Source organism: Ctenopharyngodon idella, chromosome 24 (assembly GCF_019924925.1).
Source record: "Ctenopharyngodon idella isolate HZGC_01 chromosome 24, HZGC01, whole genome shotgun sequence".
NCBI classification, from domain to species: Eukaryota; Metazoa; Chordata; class Actinopteri; order Cypriniformes; family Xenocyprididae; genus Ctenopharyngodon; species Ctenopharyngodon idella.
The window spans coordinates 4,235,887-4,254,900 of NC_067243.1; the positions used below are offsets into that span (position 1 = coordinate 4,235,887).

General features: G+C 40.9%; 1 protein-coding gene across 1 annotated transcript in view; it reads right to left on the reverse strand.

The window, feature by feature from the left end:
• LOC127507355 (A disintegrin and metalloproteinase with thrombospondin motifs 20-like) overlaps positions 1–19,014 on the reverse strand; it is an 84,251-nt gene that overhangs the window by 27,552 nt on the left and 37,685 nt on the right. Inside the window, 14 exon segments of the mRNA XM_051884395.1 lie at positions 1,052–1,216; positions 1,471–1,578; positions 1,711–1,830; positions 1,909–2,073; positions 2,358–2,522; positions 3,356–3,566; positions 3,648–3,774; positions 5,471–5,600; positions 5,940–6,106; positions 6,345–6,440; positions 6,716–6,833; positions 7,126–7,262; positions 8,769–8,950; positions 9,954–10,099. Of these exon segments, the coding sequence (XP_051740355.1) occupies positions 1,052–1,216; positions 1,471–1,578; positions 1,711–1,830; positions 1,909–2,073; positions 2,358–2,522; positions 3,356–3,566; positions 3,648–3,774; positions 5,471–5,600; positions 5,940–6,106; positions 6,345–6,440; positions 6,716–6,833; positions 7,126–7,262; positions 8,769–8,950; positions 9,954–10,099 (2,037 nt within the window).

The window sequence follows — 19,014 nt, forward strand, 5'->3', positions numbered from 1 at the left end:
ATGAATTGAATGATGGATGGATGGATGGATGGATGGATGGATGGATGGAATGATGGATGGAATGATGGATGGATGGATGGGTTGAATGATGGATGGATGGATGGATGGATTGAATGATGGATGGATGGATGAATGAATCGAATGATGGATGGATGGATGAATGAATCGAATGATGGATGAATGAATTGAATGATGGATGGATGGATGGATGGATGGATGGATGGAATGATGGATGGAATGATGGATGGATGGATGAATGAACTGAATGATGGATGGATGGATGGATGAATGAATTGAATGATGGATGGATGGATGGAATGATGGATGGATGGATTGAATGATGGATGGATGGATGGATGGATGGATGGACTGAATGATAGATGGATGGATGAATGAATCGAATGATGGATGGATGGATGAATGAATTGAATGATGGATGGATGGATGGATGGATGGATGGATGGATGGATGGAAGGATGGAATGATGGATGGATGGATGGATGGAAGGATGGAATGATGGATGGATGGATGGATGGGTTGAATGATGGATGGATGGATGGATGGATGGATGAATGAATTGAATGATGGATGGATGGATGGATGAAGGATGATGATGGATGGATGGATGGAATGATGGATGGAATGATGGATGGATGGATGGGTTGAATGATGGATGGATGGATGGATGGATGGATGGATGGATGGATGAATGAACTGAATGATGGATGGATGGATGGAATGATGGATGGATGGATTGAATGATGGATGGAATGATGGATGGATGGATGGGTTGAATGATGGATGGATGGATGGATGGATGGATGGATGAATGAACTGAATGATGGATGGATGGATGGAATGATGGATGGATGGATGGATGGATGGATGAATGAACTGAATGATGGATGGATGGATGGATGGATGGATGAATGAACTGAATGATGGATGGATGGATGGATGGATGAATGAACTGAATGATGGATGGATGAATTGAATGATGGATGGATGGATGGATGGATGGATGGATGGATGGATGGATGGACGGACTCACCGGCGTCCACTCTCCCTCCCTCCACTGACCGCAGGGACTGAAACACACAGAAGAGTCAGCGGGACGCTGCAGGTGAGCGCAGGACGACTCTTCAGCCACACCGCCCTGAGCGTCTCTACAGCTGACGTAACGCTCCCGCCGACCCTCACCACACGACACCGAGCACTGAAAATAACAATCCGAAAAATCAGTTTTTTTATGGAATAGTTTGTGTTTTATATCTTTGTAACATATTTGATCCATCAGGCTTTTATGGCTCATTTAGTGAGAATAGGGAGGAAAAAACAGCCCAAAATGAGCAAAAATATGTAATTTGGTGCAGATGCTGATATTTATATGGATAAAAGTAAGATGCAATTCTGGTGTGTGTGTTTGTGTGTTTGTGTGTGTGTGTGTGTGTGTGTGTGTGTGTTACTCACAGTCGTCCATGAGCCGTATCTCCACTGTGTGTGTCGTTGACCCGGTTCTGCTGGTCTTGGTGTGTTGAACACTGATGCTGCACGAGGACAAACTGACAACTCACAGTCCTACACACACACACACACACACACACACACACACACACACTGTATTTATGGTGAGCAGAAGAGAATTCTTTCAAAAACATAAACAAATCATAATTATTCCGAACTTTGGAGTGGTTGATCAGATGTGTTCACCTGACTGTCTCGAGGTCTGGCGGCTGCGTTACACTCCCTGTCGTCCAGCGTCTCACCGTACGCTCCCGACACACACCTGACCGCACGCATCTGATAGCCCTGACCGCAGCTCACCGTACACTGCAAAACACCGACATCAGAGACTCACAACCTCTGAACAAACCGACGAGACAGAGCAAGCCAAGCTGTGTTTCTCACCGGACTCCAGCCTCCGATCTGCCAGGACGCACATTCGGGGAGCTCACAGCTGCCCACCGCTGAGGGTTTGGTGTTCGGGTCACAGCGCTGCTCGCTCAGCTGCTCATCTCCCAGAATGCAAAGCACCTGCCTGTGTCGTACGCCCTTACCGCACGTCGCCAGACACTGATGTCAACAGAGACACAGGTTTACTGTAGATCATTCTACGAATTTTAAGTAAGTAACGATTCAATTTCATATTTTAAAAATGCATTTATAGGATTCAGGTACAATTTGATTAACGATTCAACCATCCAATCAATCAAATCAAGCCCCGCCCTACATTTGTTCTTGTTCCAGAAGTGGTTCACTCAGATATACGTCACACTAGGCAAGAAAAGACCAGCGCTACTTCCCTTTCATGTTGACTTTAGGTGTTGTACAGTATGATGAGTGTTTGGTGTCAGTACCTCGCTCCACTGGCTGGCCGTCCAGTCGGGACAGGGCACGTCACTGCAGGGTTCGTTCAGGACTCTCTGCTGCTCGTCACACTCTCGCTCCACCAGCCTGCGGCCCAGATTGTTCATACAGTATGCCTGTCGCGTCCGGACGCCTCGTCCGCAGCTCTTTGAGCACTGCAACCACAACAGCATTGAATAATGAGAAACAGCGTGGAAAATTACACACAAATCTACAGATCCTTGTGTTAAAATACATTTGTATCAGGGTCAAATTTCAGGGTGAACTTTCCTTGGAAGATACAGAAGACGAGTCTTCAATTTTGAGTCTTGAATTTCAGTTCTCATGAATTTCATACAATGAGGTTTTTGTTTTGTGTTTTCTGACTCTGCTGTTTTTCAAAGTGTTGATTGAACTGCATGGAAACAAATGGAGGGTCAATTTGGCCCCAACACAAAAGTTGTGTACAGCCTTTTCACAACACATCTATATGTCGAAACTTTGCATGCACATAAGAAAAATAGGCACCAAATTTCAGGAAGAAATATACAGTTTAACCAGTGTTTCAAGCAGTTTGAAATCAAATGGTGTCAAATTGACCCCAACACAATAGGAGGGTTTAGGACTGCTTTTATATTATTATTATTATTATTATTATTATTATTAAAGTGCCCTATTATGATTTTTTGGATATGACCTTTCATGTAGTGTGTTCAGATATACTAATGAGCGTTTGGTTTCTGACCAATCACAACAAACTGGGCCATCTGACCAATCAGAGCAGAGCAGGCTCTCGGAAAGGCGGGGTTTAGAGAGACCGAATACTTGATCGTAGCGTTTCAGACACTGTGAGAAAAGAGCTGATGCTGCAGTGGATATTTTGAGAAAATTAATTAATGCATTTAAACCTATTGCATGAGACTCCAAAACAAAACAAAAATAGCAACCTTTAAAACAGCATAATAGAGGTACTTTAATAAGTGAGGATATGAGCTGTAGTGTGGTTCACCTGAGACCAGGCGCTGTACTGCCAGCTCTTGAGCAGACAGTCACCATGACAGGCCTCTCGCGTCTGCGGTTTGGGCAGGTCTGCGCAGGCGCGGCTCTCCACACGTTCACTCAGCCTGTTGCTCTGGCTGTAGCGCATGCACAGCACGTCCAGCGTACGGTAACCCGGACCACACTTACTGGAGCAATCACTCCTGCCCGCCACGTGCCACCTGAGGAGTTTTTTCAGTCTTTCAGTTTTTCTTTTGGTGCATCACTAAAATAAGACACAAGAGCTGTTTGTGTGCATGTACCTGAGTTCACAGTCAATATTGCAAGGATCCGTCGCGCCTCTGGGTCGAGGTAGATACTCACATCTCTGCTCCGAAACCACCAAGTGATCGCTCTTACGAACACACACGGCCTTCCGTCGCCGCTCACCTGCAGACGAACACACACATGTGAAGCGTAAGTGACTGCCTTTCAACTACAGAGGTGTTTAGGGACAGAAAACCAAAAAATGAGATGAGAAACACTAGAGGGTGATGAGAAAGGGATGAGAAATGCCAGAGGGTGATGAGAAAGAGATGAGACACATCTGAGAGTGATGAGAAAGACACAAGAAACATCAGATAGTAATGAGAAAGAGATGAGAAAAACCACAGAGCAATGAGAAAGAAATGAAAAACACCACACAGTAATGAGAAAGAAATGAGAAACACCAGTAAGAGATGAGAAAGAAATGAGAAACACCAGTAAGTGATGGGAAAGAGATGAGAAACACCAGAAAGTGATGAGAAAGAAATGAGAAACACCAGAGAGAGATGAGAAACACCAGAGAGAGATAAGAAAGAGATGAGAAACACCAGAGAACAATGAAAGAGAGATGAGAAAGACCAGGGAGAGATGAGAAACATCCAAGAGAGATGAGAAAGAGATGAGAAACACCAGAGAGTAATGAAAGAGAGATGAGAAATACCAGGGAGTGATGAGAAAGAGATGAAAAACACCAGGGAGTGATGAGTAAGAGATGAGAAAAACCAGAGAGCAATGAGAAAGAGATGAGAAACACCAGAGTGTGATGAGAAAGAAATGAGAAACACCAGTAAGTGATGAGAAAGAGATGAGAAACACCAGAGAGTAATAACAAAGAGATAAGAAACACCAAAAAGTGATGAGAAAGAAATGAGAAACCTCAGGAAGTCATGAGAATGAGATGAGAAACACCAGACAGTAATGAGTAAGAGATGAGAAACACCAGAGAGTAATGACAAAGAGATAAGAAACACCAGAAAGTGACGAGAAAGAGATGAGAAACACCAGGAAGTCATGAGAATGAGATGAGAAACACCAGAGAGTAATGAGTAAGAGATGAGAAAAACCAGAGAGCAATGAGAAAGAGATGAAAAACACCACACAGTAATGAGAGAGAGATGAGAAACACCAGAGAGTGATGACAAAGAGATGAGAAAAACAAGAGAGCAATGAGAAAGAGATGAGAAACACCAGAGAGTGATGAGAAAGAAATGAGAAACACCAGTAAGTGATGAGAAAGAGATGAAAAACACCACACAGTAATGAGAGAGAGATGAGAAACACCAGAGAGTGATGAGAAAGAAATGAGAAACACCAGTAAGTGATGAGAAAGAGATGAGAAACACCAGAGAGTAATGAGAAAGAGATGAGAAAAACCAGAAAGTAATGAGAAAGAGATGAGAAACACCAGAGAGTGATGAGAAAGAAATGAGAAACACCAGTAAGTGATGAGAAAGAGATGAGAAACACCAGAGAGTGATGAGAAAGAGATGAGAAAAACCAGAAAGTAATGAGAAAGAGATGAGAAACACCAGAGAGTGATGAGAAAGAAATGAGAAACACCAGTAAGTGATGAGAAAGAGATGAGAAACACCAGAGAGTAATGAGTAAGAGATGAGGAAAAACCAGAGAGTAATGAGAAAGAGATGAAAAACACCACACAGTAATGAGAGAGAGATGAGAAACACCAGAGAGTAATGAGAATGAGATAAGAAAAACCAGAATGACAAAGAGATGAGAAACACTAGAGAGAGATTAGAAGGTGTTTAAAAAATGAAAACCAAAAATAGGCGCAGGCAAAAAAACAGAAAGAAAGCAGCACCTTGACACATGCGGCTGCACTCCTGCCACGAGCCCGTCGGATCCCACACAAACTGCTCCCGCTGCTCCTCGATGGGAATACTGAAGGAATATCTGACGTCAGGATTATACAGGTTTCCCACACACAGAACCTGAGATGACAGGAAGTTCACAAAGCTTGTAAATCAATGGTATTACACTGCGGAATCTTTTTATGATCAATATTTCTCTCTTTTTTACTTAAAACAAAAATACTGATAAAAAATGTTTGTTTGTTTTTTTTGTTTTGTTTTTTGCAGTGTGGTCCTAATCAGACAAAAACAAAATTGTTTTTGTTCTTATCTTGTCATGCTGGGTGGCCCAGGCCACAGTGAAATCTTATTGGTCAAAAACTGCTGTGGTTTTGATTCATTTCACTGTACATGATACTTGATGCTGAATCGTGTCACACTGCACTTTTAGAATGGCTGCGTTTATGTTGTTCGACTTGCCTGCAACACAAGCTCCTCCTCTATCCGTTGCGTGCAGTTGATCCGTTCCACTGTAGTGTTGGATCCACTGTACTCAATCTCTGCTCCCTTAAAAGTGATTTCCCTTTTAAACATGGACACCACGAAGTTCCCGTTCAGGAGGAAGTTGGACTGACTGTCAGACAGAGCTGCAGATCAGAGGATGAGAAGAATCAGAACTAGACAGATCAGATGTCACTGATTTACTGATTTATGGTTTTTCTGAATGTGTTTGTGTGTGCGTTCTTCACTGAAGTACCATGTAAATATCATGGCATGTGAATATGGAAACCATTCAGAATGTATAGAGCACCATGGTATTATCATCTGATACCATCACTGTAACACTAGGGTAATCTGGTCTGGTAATGTATGTACTGAACTCACCGAGGTAGTTATCATCTTCTGGTAATCCTGAGTAGCTGACCTGCTTTATATCTATGTTGGTTGCACCAGCAGGAATCCGAACCACAACGTTATATCCTAAAACACCAGAGAGTGATGAGAAAGAGATGAGAAACACAAGAGAGAGATGAGAAAGAGGTGAGAAACACCAGAGAGCAATGAGGACGAGATTAGAAGCACCAGAGAGCAATGAGAAAGCAATAAGAAACACCAGGGAGTGATGAGAAAGAGATGAGAAACACCAGGGACCGATGAAAACGAGATTAGAAACAACAGAGAGTGATAAGAATCAGATGAGAAACACCAGAAAGTGATGAGAATGAGATGAAAAACACTTGACACGTAAATCTCACCATATTGTGCGTTGTTGAAGGTTCCAGCGAGGGTCTTGCATGACGAGTTGTCTCCTCCACAGACACCACACTTATCATTTCTTGCCTTCGAGTTCAAAACGTGGTCACAACCTGCTTGCTAAGATACATACACACACACACATACATACACACAAACACACACACTAAGATTGTCAGTTTCCATTTGCATCACACAGATGTACCATATGCACATACCATATATTTACCATGCTTATTTTAGACATGTAGTGTGGTAACATGATGGTTTTTGGATAAATGCCATAGTTGTACCATGATATTCTTTGAATTACCTTATAAATATCATGTTATATGAATATAGTAATCATGCAGCACCATGGTAAATATAAAAGTACCATAGTATTAGCAATTTTTAGATGTTTTTTTCATACCCGGCAGAGGCCTTGTACACAGATGTCATACGTGTCTGGTCCACACGGGGTTCCATCGACAACTCGATCCTTTAGCTGATAGTACGCCATCGTCCCCGTGACACGACAGAAGAGTTTACAGCGATCTTTCATCAAAACTGAGAAACAAGAGAGACGAGTGTGAGATGTGAAACCATTGTGATATTTCAGTATTATTCTGCCATTTCTGTACATTAAAAATGAGTTTTTTTTTACAGAAATCAATACATTTACTCAGCAAGAATGCATTAAATTGATCAAAAGTGACAGTGAAGACATTCAAATAGACGAGAAACACCGGAGAGTGATGAGAAAGACATGAGAAAAACCAGACAGTAATGAAAGAGAGATGAGAAACACCAGAGAGCAATGAGAAAGAGAAGAGAAACACCATATAGGGATAAGAAAAATATGATAAACACCAGAGAGTGATGAGAAAGAGATGAGAAACACCAAACAGTAATGAGAAAGAAATGAGAAACATCAAAGATCAATGAGAAATAGATGAGAAACACCAGAGAGAGATGAGAAAGACATGAGAAACACCAGACAGTAATGAGAGAGATGAGAAAGAGATGAGAAACACCAGACAGTAATGAGAAAGAGATGAGAAACACCAAACAGTAATGAGAGAGATGAGAAAGAGATGAGAAACACCAGACAGTAATGAGAAATAGATGAGAAACACCAAAAAGTTATGAGAATGAGATGAGAAACACCAGACAGTTATGAGAAAGAGACGAGAAACAACAGACAGTAATGAGAAATAGATGAGAAACACCAAAAAGTTATGAGAATGAGATGAGAAACACCAGACAGTTATGAGAAAGAGACGAGAAACAACAGACAGTAATGAGAAAGAGATAAGAAACAACAGAGAGTGATAAGAGATGAGAAACACTAGAGAGAGATGAGAACAATAAGAGAAACACCAAAAAATGATGAGAACGAGATGAGAAACACCAGAGAGAGATAAGAACGAGATGAGAAACACCAGACAGTAATGAGAAATAGATGAGAAACACCAACAAATGACGAGAAAGAGATGATAAACACCAGAGAGAGATGAGAAAGAGATGAGTTCCCAGTTTTCTACAAAATGTGGAACAGCTAAAACTACAGCATAGCTGGACTTGCATTTTAAGCTGGTTATGTAGATTATTTAGTTCTTTGGCAAAACTGCAGCGCTTGAAAACAGTTCAGCTACTCTCACAGCTCTGAAACATGTTAGTAGCTTTAGGATACTCACTCTCTGCCCTCCAAAAACATGTCAGAGCAGCAGAGAGTGTTTCTGATTGGCTAATGAAGTGTGGCTCGCTCGTTCTGACTCATCTGTCAGAGAGTAACTGTACAGCATTCACTTCAGATAAAAGCATCTGCCAAATTCATGAATGCAGTCGGGACACTGAATGTGTGCTATTCAACAGTGTTTGACGAGCTCAGCAGATTTGTATTGTGAAGCACCGCTGTAAGGCTCCTTCATCAGTCCTGACGACTGTCTGCGGGTGTGTCTGTGTGCCTGAATAAAACCATTAGAATAAAAGCTGCAGGTTTGACACTCATTTCTGAAAGCAGGACCAGCTGTGTGTGTGTGTTCTGACAGGTCAGAGGTCAAACACACTCACTGCCGCTGTACTTCGGCACCCAGCGGACGGTGGGCGGCAGTCCATTGATGTTGAAGTGCTTCCCGTCGAACTGTGCGCACTGCTCTTCCCTGAAATCCCTCCGGCCGCGGGGACACGGATCCGTGTTACATGAGCGGAACTTCATTCTGCGGCCGACACAAAAACGCCCTCCGTTCCTCGGCCTGAGAGCGATAAAGAGATTTGTGCTATTACAATTTGAAAGAATGAATGTGTGTTTGATCAGCCTATAATGGGAGTCTTTTGACAGGAAGAAATTATTTAATATGAAAAAAAAAATCAATGAAATTTGTAGATGTGCGCAAACTTCTTAATTAAACAGAAATACCAAAATTATTTTGTAAAATGACATTAATCCTATTTTTTAGGACCATTAAGATTATATTTCACTCTAAAGTTTAAAGAAAGATTTGATAATTTGCCTAAAGAAATGTAAAGCCATTTTTTAAATATACTTTTAATGACATATTGGGGTGAATAAATATCATATTGGATAATAAGTAAATTACAGAAGAGGATTAGGGCCAAGCAATAACAAAAAAATAAAACCATCTCAAGATTAAAGTCATTATAATGCAAGATTAAACTGGTTAAATTTCGAGAAAAAAAGTCGAAATACAATGTCGAAAATAAAATCATTAAATTTCAAGAATAAAGTCGTGTTTTGAGAAAAAAACTTAAAAAAAAAAAGTCGAAGTAAAATGTCGACAATAAACTTGAGAATAAAGTCATTGCGTTGCGAAAAAACTCATTAAATTTTGAGAAAAAAAGTCTAAATAAAATGTAAATAAACTGAAACTAAATAAAATAAAAATAAACTAAATTTTGAGAATAAAGTTGTTGTGTTTTGAGAAAAAACGTGTTAAATTTTGAGAAAAAAAGTCGAAGTAAAATGTCGACAATAAAGTCACTAAATTTTGAGAATAAAGTCATTGTGTTTCCACATTTTATTTAGACTTTTTTTCGAAAAAACTATTTTTTTCTTGAAACACAACGACTTTATTCTTGAAATTTAATGAGTTTATTCTCGACATTATAATGATTTTAATCTTGAGATGGTTTTATTTTTTATTATTACTTGGAGTGTGTGTGTGTGTGTGTGTGTGTGTGTGTGTGTGTGTGTGTGTGTGTGTGTGTGTGTGTGTGTGTGTGTGTGTGTGTGCTCACTCAGGTTTATTGCAGTCTCTTGTTGTGCTGCGTGTCCCTCCTCCACAGGTTCTGGAACACACACTGTACGGTCCCCAGGGGCCCCACTCACCATGAACCGGCTTCATGTCCATCTCCTTATTCACACACATGCCGTGCCTGCAGTGCTGCAAACACACACACACACACACACACACACAACACATCAGAAACGTGGAGCTGAAGCTGCTATCAAACGCTCCGTCAGATCTACAGTCCTCTCAAGAGCAGTGACTCTGAAAGCTGCAGAACTGCATCATGGACATCATGTAGTCTCTGACAGTACATGCTCTCGTGACTCATCTGTGTTTGCCGTCACCGGCGGGAACGTGTCCACCCCTCGGTCCAGACAGACACAGACCTGCTGGCAGCGCTCGAGCTCTTTTCATGCGCGGTAACCGAAGCCGTCGCTCCAATGGCTGTGGAGCTGGAATGCAGGACAGGCTGGCGTCTGTCTCGCTGTGTTACGCTGGCCTGTCGCTGGCACACATGCGGCGGAGACGGACGCACCGAGCTGCTGCCGCGATAAGGAAACCCAAGCGGGCAGATAACAGCGACAGAACTCATTACAGTCTCCCTCTCTCTCCGTGTCGCTCACGCCGCTCCTTCCTCTCTTCCGATATTCACATCTGGAACATTGTTATCTTTTCTTTCAAACCTCTTCTTGCATTTATTGACCTTATTTTACTAAGTGATGATATCAGATGAAGATACTGTGGTACTTAAATATATACCATGGTACTGAAATTCATTTACTTTATTTATTTCAGATTTACCACGGTACTACAATGACACATTTTGTGCCAAAAACATGATTGTAACAAGTCCCACAGTACTACCATCAGAAACTGTAGCATCACAGTATTTGATGTCTCAGAAACACAATCTCCCTCCAAACAGGAAACATAATTATACGGGAGAATAAAAGAAACGGACAGAGCGAGCGTGAGATCCGGTGTCGCTCCTCATGACTGCTTCATTCATAACTCCACGTGTGATATACATCTCTGACTACAGGCTTCTCTTTCACCTGATACAATAAAAAACGTTACACAACAGCGTTCTGCTGGAATTTACAATTACAGTCATTACACAGTCAAGAGCGTCCGCTCAGAAACGAGACTCGCTGCTAATGACCACACAAATGTTCCCGCGGACGAAGCGCTCGGGGATTATCCTAAAGCCGGGCAACACGATACACCTCGCTTTGGGAGAAGAAGGAAAGGAAGGATTAAACAAAGACTACGGCTATAAAACAAAATTAAATTAAATTAAGAATGCTTAATAGTGGATGTAATAGTTAATGTCATTTTCTTTTCAGAAGCATCACGAAAAATTTAATTTTCACCACATTGCAAACATTGAATTACACAGCTAGTTTCAAAGCGAGCTTTTTATGCATCCTAAATATACACAACTAAAAACAATTATTTGACAAAATTACAGCCTGACTGCTAATTATTAAAGTTTAAGGAAAACGACCTTCATAAACAAGTGCACAAACTTTTGAATAAAGTTATTAACAGCAAAATTGTTGGCTGTATAGAAAATATATATAAATAAATAAATAAATAAATAAATAAATGCTACAACTGTGGGACAATTGTTAAAAAAAACAAATTAAAATAAATAAGTAAATAAATAAAATAAAATAAAATAAAATAAAAAATATCACAATGAGTGGGACAGTTGTTAAAAATAAAATAAAATAAAATAAAATAAAATAAAATAAAATAAAATAAAATAAAATAAAATAAAATAAAATAAAATAAAATAAAATAAAAATGAAATGATGCCACAACAACTATGGGACAATTGTATAAAATAAAATAAAATAAAATAAAATAAAAAAAAAATAAAAAAATAAAAAAACATTTATTTCCTCATCTTGGAGCTGCATGCATGGCTGTGTTGCACCTGAAAAGACGTCCATGTTTACAGTGTATTGTCAGAGAAATGACCCCTAGCACACTAAAAGAGCTCTATAAACACAGGTTAACTAAGCGGTTAGCTGGTGTGTGCCACTGCATAACTGAGTTCATATTCTGACCCTGCAAACCTGAATCTATCTGCACATGTCTGTCTTTTCATGAGCTCTGTTTCATCTGGAATATCTGCAGTATGTTTCTCAAAGGTTCGCTGTAAGATGTCAGACAGAGAAGAAACACAGAGGAGAGGGTGAGTACAGATATTTTAGGGAGAAGTCTGTGTGGGTGGATGTGAATATCGCAGGTCTGGTGCGATTGTGGTTTTGTCTGATGGGACGTTTCTGAGAACGAGCTAAATATGGACAGAACTGCTTTACCGCATCACACACAGGTGTTTTGTGCTCCAAGCCGCAGCTAAACAAATGCAAATGCTTCTCTGGAGCGACCTCACAAAGACACATTCACACTTATGTTGCAAATCACACACTGTGCAACTCAACACGCTGCTGGCATGACGGAGAACCACAGGACACGTATGCGCATTCACGGCCACACGGATCGGATGTGTGATATGAGTGTGTGTGTGTGTGTGTGTGTGGTCCTGGTATTCCCACTGTTATGAGGACAAAATGTCCCCACAAAGATGGCAATATCAGAAATCCTTGTCCTTGTGGGGACAATTTTTGGTCCCCATGAGGAAATTAGCTTATGTGATGTTGTCTGAAAATGTAAAAATGCCGAATATTTCCTGTGATGGGTAGGTTTAGGGGTAGGGTTAGTGTATGGGGATAGAATATACAGTTTGTACAGTATAAAAAACACTATGTCTATGGAAAGTCACCATAAAACAAGGAAACCCAATGTGTGTGTGTGTGTGTGTGTTAGACTGATTGTAAATGGCGAAGTGTGTGCGCTGGCGCAGTAGAATAGACCCGGACCACCGGGAGACCCGAGTGCCGCACATGAGAGCCGTCAAAGTCTAAAGTCTGAAGCCTTAAAGGCATTCCACTCCCCGCTGCCATTTTCATGTTTACAGCGCCTTTGTTTAGCTTGAAAAGGTGCTGTGGGAGAGAATCACAGCTTGAAAGAGGCTCCGAGGAAAAAAGTAAAGGAGGGGTAAAACAGAGTACGCACACACACTTGCCATATGTATGGGCTGTTTGTTCTGCCAATAGAAGCATCTGGGCCCGTCGTGACCTTCAATTAGACTCTTGAAGGTGTGGAAAAGGCCTGAGGTGAGAGCGAGACAGACAGAGAGAGACAGAGAGAGAGAGACAGGCTGAGGTGTCTGTGAGCTTGTCAAGATTTGCTCTTAATTGAGAACGCAGTGAGATATTTGAAGGTCGAGTGAGAAAAACCAGCCCAGCTGCTGCCAACACATGTTTTAAATTTGTGACTTACACACACACACAGATAAAAATCATGAAACTCATACAATGTAACAACAATTTATTAAAAGTTTAACAAATATTACATTTTTAGGGTTTTATTTTTTCCCCAGATTCAGTTTTTTTTGTGTGTGTTTGTTTTAGTTTTTATGGAATGAGTTTTAATAGTTAAATTAAACTTTGGTAATCAAAAGGCATGTCTACTTAATTAAAATCAGGAAACTTATACAATTTAACAACAATTAACAATTTCGGCTCTGTGGAAATGATAACGCCCTACAGAAATATAAACCTGTCAGAAGCGTCAGAAACTCCGGTCCATCTGCTGTATGGTTAAACGTGCCCTGTAATTGAGTGAACGCTGTGGCGAACACGCATCCATCAGCACGGAAATGACAGAGGAAAAACACCTCTCGCTCTCGACCTCTCTCATTTTGACACGCTCATTTGCAAAACACATCATCTTACACGCAGAACTTCTCACAGCTCAGGGTTAAAGGTCACGGCACTCACAGGAGGCTTCAGATAGCACACGCACATGATTTACATCAACATGACATCAAAATGTTCCTGGTCTTACTGAGCATGAAGTTTATTTCCTTTATCTGTCATTAATGTAACAACTTTCTTCGCTTCTACAACAATTAATATTAATATAATCCAATTATAGGTTCTTACTTGGCAATAATATCACAGCGCACTGTTCATGATCCAATCAAATCTTGATGGAGAAAATAAAGTCCAGCCCTACATAATTTCTCACCAAATATTGTCTTGCACAAGTAAAATTTTATTGGATGGATGGATGATAAATGCTGGATTATAGATAGACGGATGGATGGATAGAATGATGGATAGATGGATGATAGAACAATGGATGGATGTATAAATAGAACAATGGATGGATGGATGGAACAATGGATGAATGGATAAAATGATGGATGATGGATAAAATTGTTGGATGGATGGATAGAACAATGGATGGAACGATGTATTGAATGATGGATGAATGGATGGATGGATGAATGGATGATGGATGATGGATAAAACGATGGATGAATGGATGGATGGAACAATGAATGAATGGATGGATGGATGGATTAAACTGTTGACAAGTTTATAGCAGTTAACTGAATAATAATGTAAATCTTGTTTAATGGCAGATATTGAATCACCCTCTTGAACACACACAAGTATGTACAGGACATTTGCATACTTCCGGTCTAAGGATAATTCTTATGCCAAAAACATTGATTCATAAGCGTCCGATGTAAGGCGTTTTAAAAGAGGTTTAGAAGCACGTCTGATAGTAGAAGTACAATCAGGATCCAAAAAAAAAAAATGAACAAATGAGACAAAACAGCACATGATGACTGCTGTATGTTCTTTCACTGTTGATAAATGACATGTACAGTGTGACATGTGAACTGAACAGCTGATCTGCTGAAGTAAATCCCTTTAGATCTTAATGACAGACTTCAGCGACTACAACAAACCCACAGAACAGGAGGTGCACACGTACACAACATACACACACCGTCACCGATCGAACAACGCTTGGGCAAAAACATACTTTTATCCTCAAAACACATACAAGCACACAGATGTCACACCGCAAACCACATGTTGAGGTTTGTACGGCATCTTCAGAAGGTTTCCTTGGAGAATCCTTCAAAATATGACAACAACACATCCTAACTTTTAAATCTGCTTCTTTGGTTTTTAATAAACTATAACTTCTCATACAAAGGCTCATCTATGTCTTTCTGAAGCACTACCAAACACATGTAGAGCCAAACCAGGCATTAGCTTTCACTACAACACTTCACTAACCTGTTCTTAATCGACTTGCCTGGTTAAATAAATGTGAAACAAAATACGTGAGCCATTCGACAAGCAACAATCAGCATGAACGCACCTTTACCTCGATTACTTGGCAACCACAACAGCAACTCATTCGTGAAAATCAGATCCTGGGCCGCCGATACGGGACGTCTAGCTGGAAACACGTGCAGATTAGCAGGAGAAGTGACAAGTGATCCACACGGAGGAGGAACGATCCCAGAACGAGCTGCCAGGAACACCAGCCAACCCGAAGAGCCACGGCCAACAAATTCTCCAACACCAGACGTTTACAAGACTCCAGTCTCTTTCTCTAACTGCCTGAGACGAGGACAGGTTGAAGGTTCTGCTGAGCCCAAGCTGGTTGGATACACAATAGAGTCTATTGTACCTCCAGACACAAAACCTTATTGGAAGAGGAACCGAATTCAAGCACAATTATGATTTGACTTCAATTACAAGTGTCTTTATGGGGATACTACCATTCTGCACCAATAAATGGACTCCATTAACCAGCTAGTTCACATTTTAATGCATAGTCACCATGCTGCTAACTTTCCCTGCAGTTCCTCTGCTGAAAAGAACAGTTTAGACAATTCAATTAAAGACCAAGTTTGAGGTTTGCTAGTTAAGAAGCCTGATTGGGACCCCGGGATCCAAAACAAATTCTCCAATGCCAGACATTTACAAGACTTCACTATCTTTCTCTAACAGCCTGAGACAAGGACAGGTGAGATACACTGTTAGATACACAATAGTGTCTACTGTACCTCCAGTCATAAAACCTTGTAACAAAAACAAGCACTTCATTTACAAGCATCTTTATAGGGATACTACCATTCTTCACCAATAAACGGACTCCATTAACCAGCTAGTTTACATTTTAACCCATATAGTGTTCACCAACCCCCTTCTAAATGTCAATGAGTTCCTCTACTGAAAAGAACAGTTTAGACAATTCAATTAAAGACCAAGTTTGAGGTTTGCTAATTTAGCAAGTTCTCCATTGCCAGACGTATTCAGTCTCTTTCTCTAACCGCCTGAAATGATTACAGGTTAGATACACTGTTAGATACACAATAGTGTCTATTGTACCTCCAGTCATTAACCTTATTGGAAGAGGAAACAAATACAAGCACAATTATGATTTGACTTCATTTACTAGTAGATTTATAGGGATACTACCATTCTGTGCCAATAAACAAACTCAATTAAGCAGATGTTTACATTTTAACGCACATAGTCTCCACCAGCCCCCTGCTAACTTTACTTACAGGTCTCCTGCTGAAAAGAACAATTTAGACAATTGAATTAAAGACCAAGTTTGAGATGAATCCTTATTTAAGTTACAAAAGTTATTCAGTCAAGAGCGGTGTGTGATTTTTCCTTGTCCTTTGTTATTTCGTTAACATTAAAAACACAGACAGCAGCAGGAATATTAGGCTGCTGTCACTTTAAGATATAATGCATGAATCCAATATACTGATACTGTACACTAGGGCTGGGACAATACATTGATTCTCGATACAATGAATCTGGATCGATCCTGATATTTTCTCTCTCGAATCGATTCTGAGCTTAGTTTTAACAGCAGTTGGGGTTCTAGGCTAGTTTTTAACCGCACACTCAAATGCTCGTGAAGAAGAGTGCTGGAGAGCGATTGTGCGTTCGGCTAAGTAGCCCACTGTGAACACCCTTGTAATTAGCTTCAACCTTTTTGAACTTTATGAATGATTATTTTAGGATTAAAGGAATTGGAAGCAAGCAGAGTACAGGTGTTTCTAAAGCACTTAGTGCCATCTGCTGTTAAAAACTAAGCTCGGAATTGATTCAAGAGAATCGTGATACATCGGAAAATATCAGAATCGCTGCAGATTCATTGTATTGCGAATCGAGAATCGATGTATTGTCCTAGCTCTACTGTACACGTGTGTTTTATTTCTCGACTGTTTACGTTCACTTAACACATAACTGACTATGTTTACTAGGGTACTCAACACGGGGCATTTTGACATAAGTTTTTGTGAAATTGTCCATTCAAACACAAGAAGATGTGAAAGAGAGCTCAGTATGCTTCGGATGTGCAGTTTATGCACACAAAACTTCTCACACACGCGACCACGTTATCTGTCGCTCCTTCTTGCACTTGAATGTTTAAACTGGCAAGGCATAAAAATGTGTGCGAATGATACACTTTCATAACGACACAGGACTGGTCCGATCAGGATAGGACAGTTCTGTCAACGAGCCCTGCATATGCTCTCTCTTTCTCTCACGGTGAGTGCGCATGTGCGAGGGAAAGCAATAGAGGGCGCTCTCAGCCAAGCAACGGTACGTAAAACTCAGCAGGCAATGAAATTATATCTGCGCTAAACTTATTTTTGGCCTCTAACTCAATTACAGACAATTTACTAGCCATTGGCTAATTAAAGGCATTTTTAGTCACCTCCCATGAAATTTGGTCGCATACACAAGTGATTTACTCGCATTGTAGAGGGTTGCTGACTGGGATGCCAGGATCTAAAACACAAAACCATGCTGGTGGTCTTCTCAACAGGGTCTTCGAGCCCCCTGTGCACCCCCAGTTCTTGTGCTTTTGAAACCCTCCCAGGAGCACGTATTCATGCCGGCTGGGCTCTTCAAAGGAGCCTCTGGATGGCAGGCCGGCTCGCCCTGGAGATGACAGGAGCCGGATTGACTGCGGCTCATGCCTGCACTCTCTCACTGCGGAGGGAGGGAGGGAGGGAGGTGTTGGTATTTATAGACGGCAAGTGATGGGATGCCCTTGTTAGCACAAGGCTCACTGAGCCGGATGACAGACAGGCCGCTGGGGTCATGTGACCACATTACTCACTCCAGTGCTCTAAGAGACAGAGGATAAACGGGAGGGAAACTGGAGGAGAGGGAATCGAGGACAGAGAGAGGCAGAGGGACGAGGGGGAAAGTTTAGGGGACCACAAAGAATCAAAGCAATTACGGCCATGATCCTCACTGCAGCTCCATCATGTCGCTCTTCTGCATCTCAGCTAGAACTCATGCATTTTATAAGTACCAGCGGCCGGCATTTATGTACATAGTGGTCCATTTACAAGCTTAAATGGGATCAAACGACCGATGTTTGGAGATAAATGAGAGAGAAGAGAGACAGAGAAAGAAAGATATTTTGAACAAGCCTTCGTGAGGACCTTCCCACATTAAAGAGCTCGAGACAGGCAGGTGAGCCGAGACCGAGAGGCACTTTTCTTTCAACTTCTGCCACTTCAAACGGCCCCATGAGGAGGTGACACCAGGCACTCAGCACCACAAACAAAGGTGCAGGGGCCACGAGGGGTAGAAGCCCAAGAAAAAAGACCCTTTGTGTCCCTGTTTTTGTAAAGAGTCACGCAGTAACTATTCCGCTTGGCATGATATATAACAACACTCCTAAACTGGTGGGTCGTGATTCAGTTCTCAATCAACCAATTATATAATATGAGTTTGGGCAACAAAATTTATATAAAAAATGCAGTAAGAATCACTCCCCATCTATTCTGTTGAAAAGCCATGCATCTGATCATTATTTTAGCTCAAATTGATCTCTCACTTGGTAGAAGCTTGTCAAATTGAATAGATATCAACATGCACTTTTGTATGATATGCAAGTTTGGCTCTAATTTTGAATTGCCATCTAAGAAAACCTCAAGATAATTCCTCCCCAAATTAATCTTTTCACATGAATCTTTTCATGTTGTTGGTGTAGGGATGTTACTTTGAGCTAACACTGCTTTAATAAACCATTCCAGTCACCACAACACTAGTGCTTTATCACATCTATTAATGCTCTAGTCAAAATGGGAGGTCTGTTTTGCTAATGAGCAATGATTATAAGTTTAACACTGACATGAA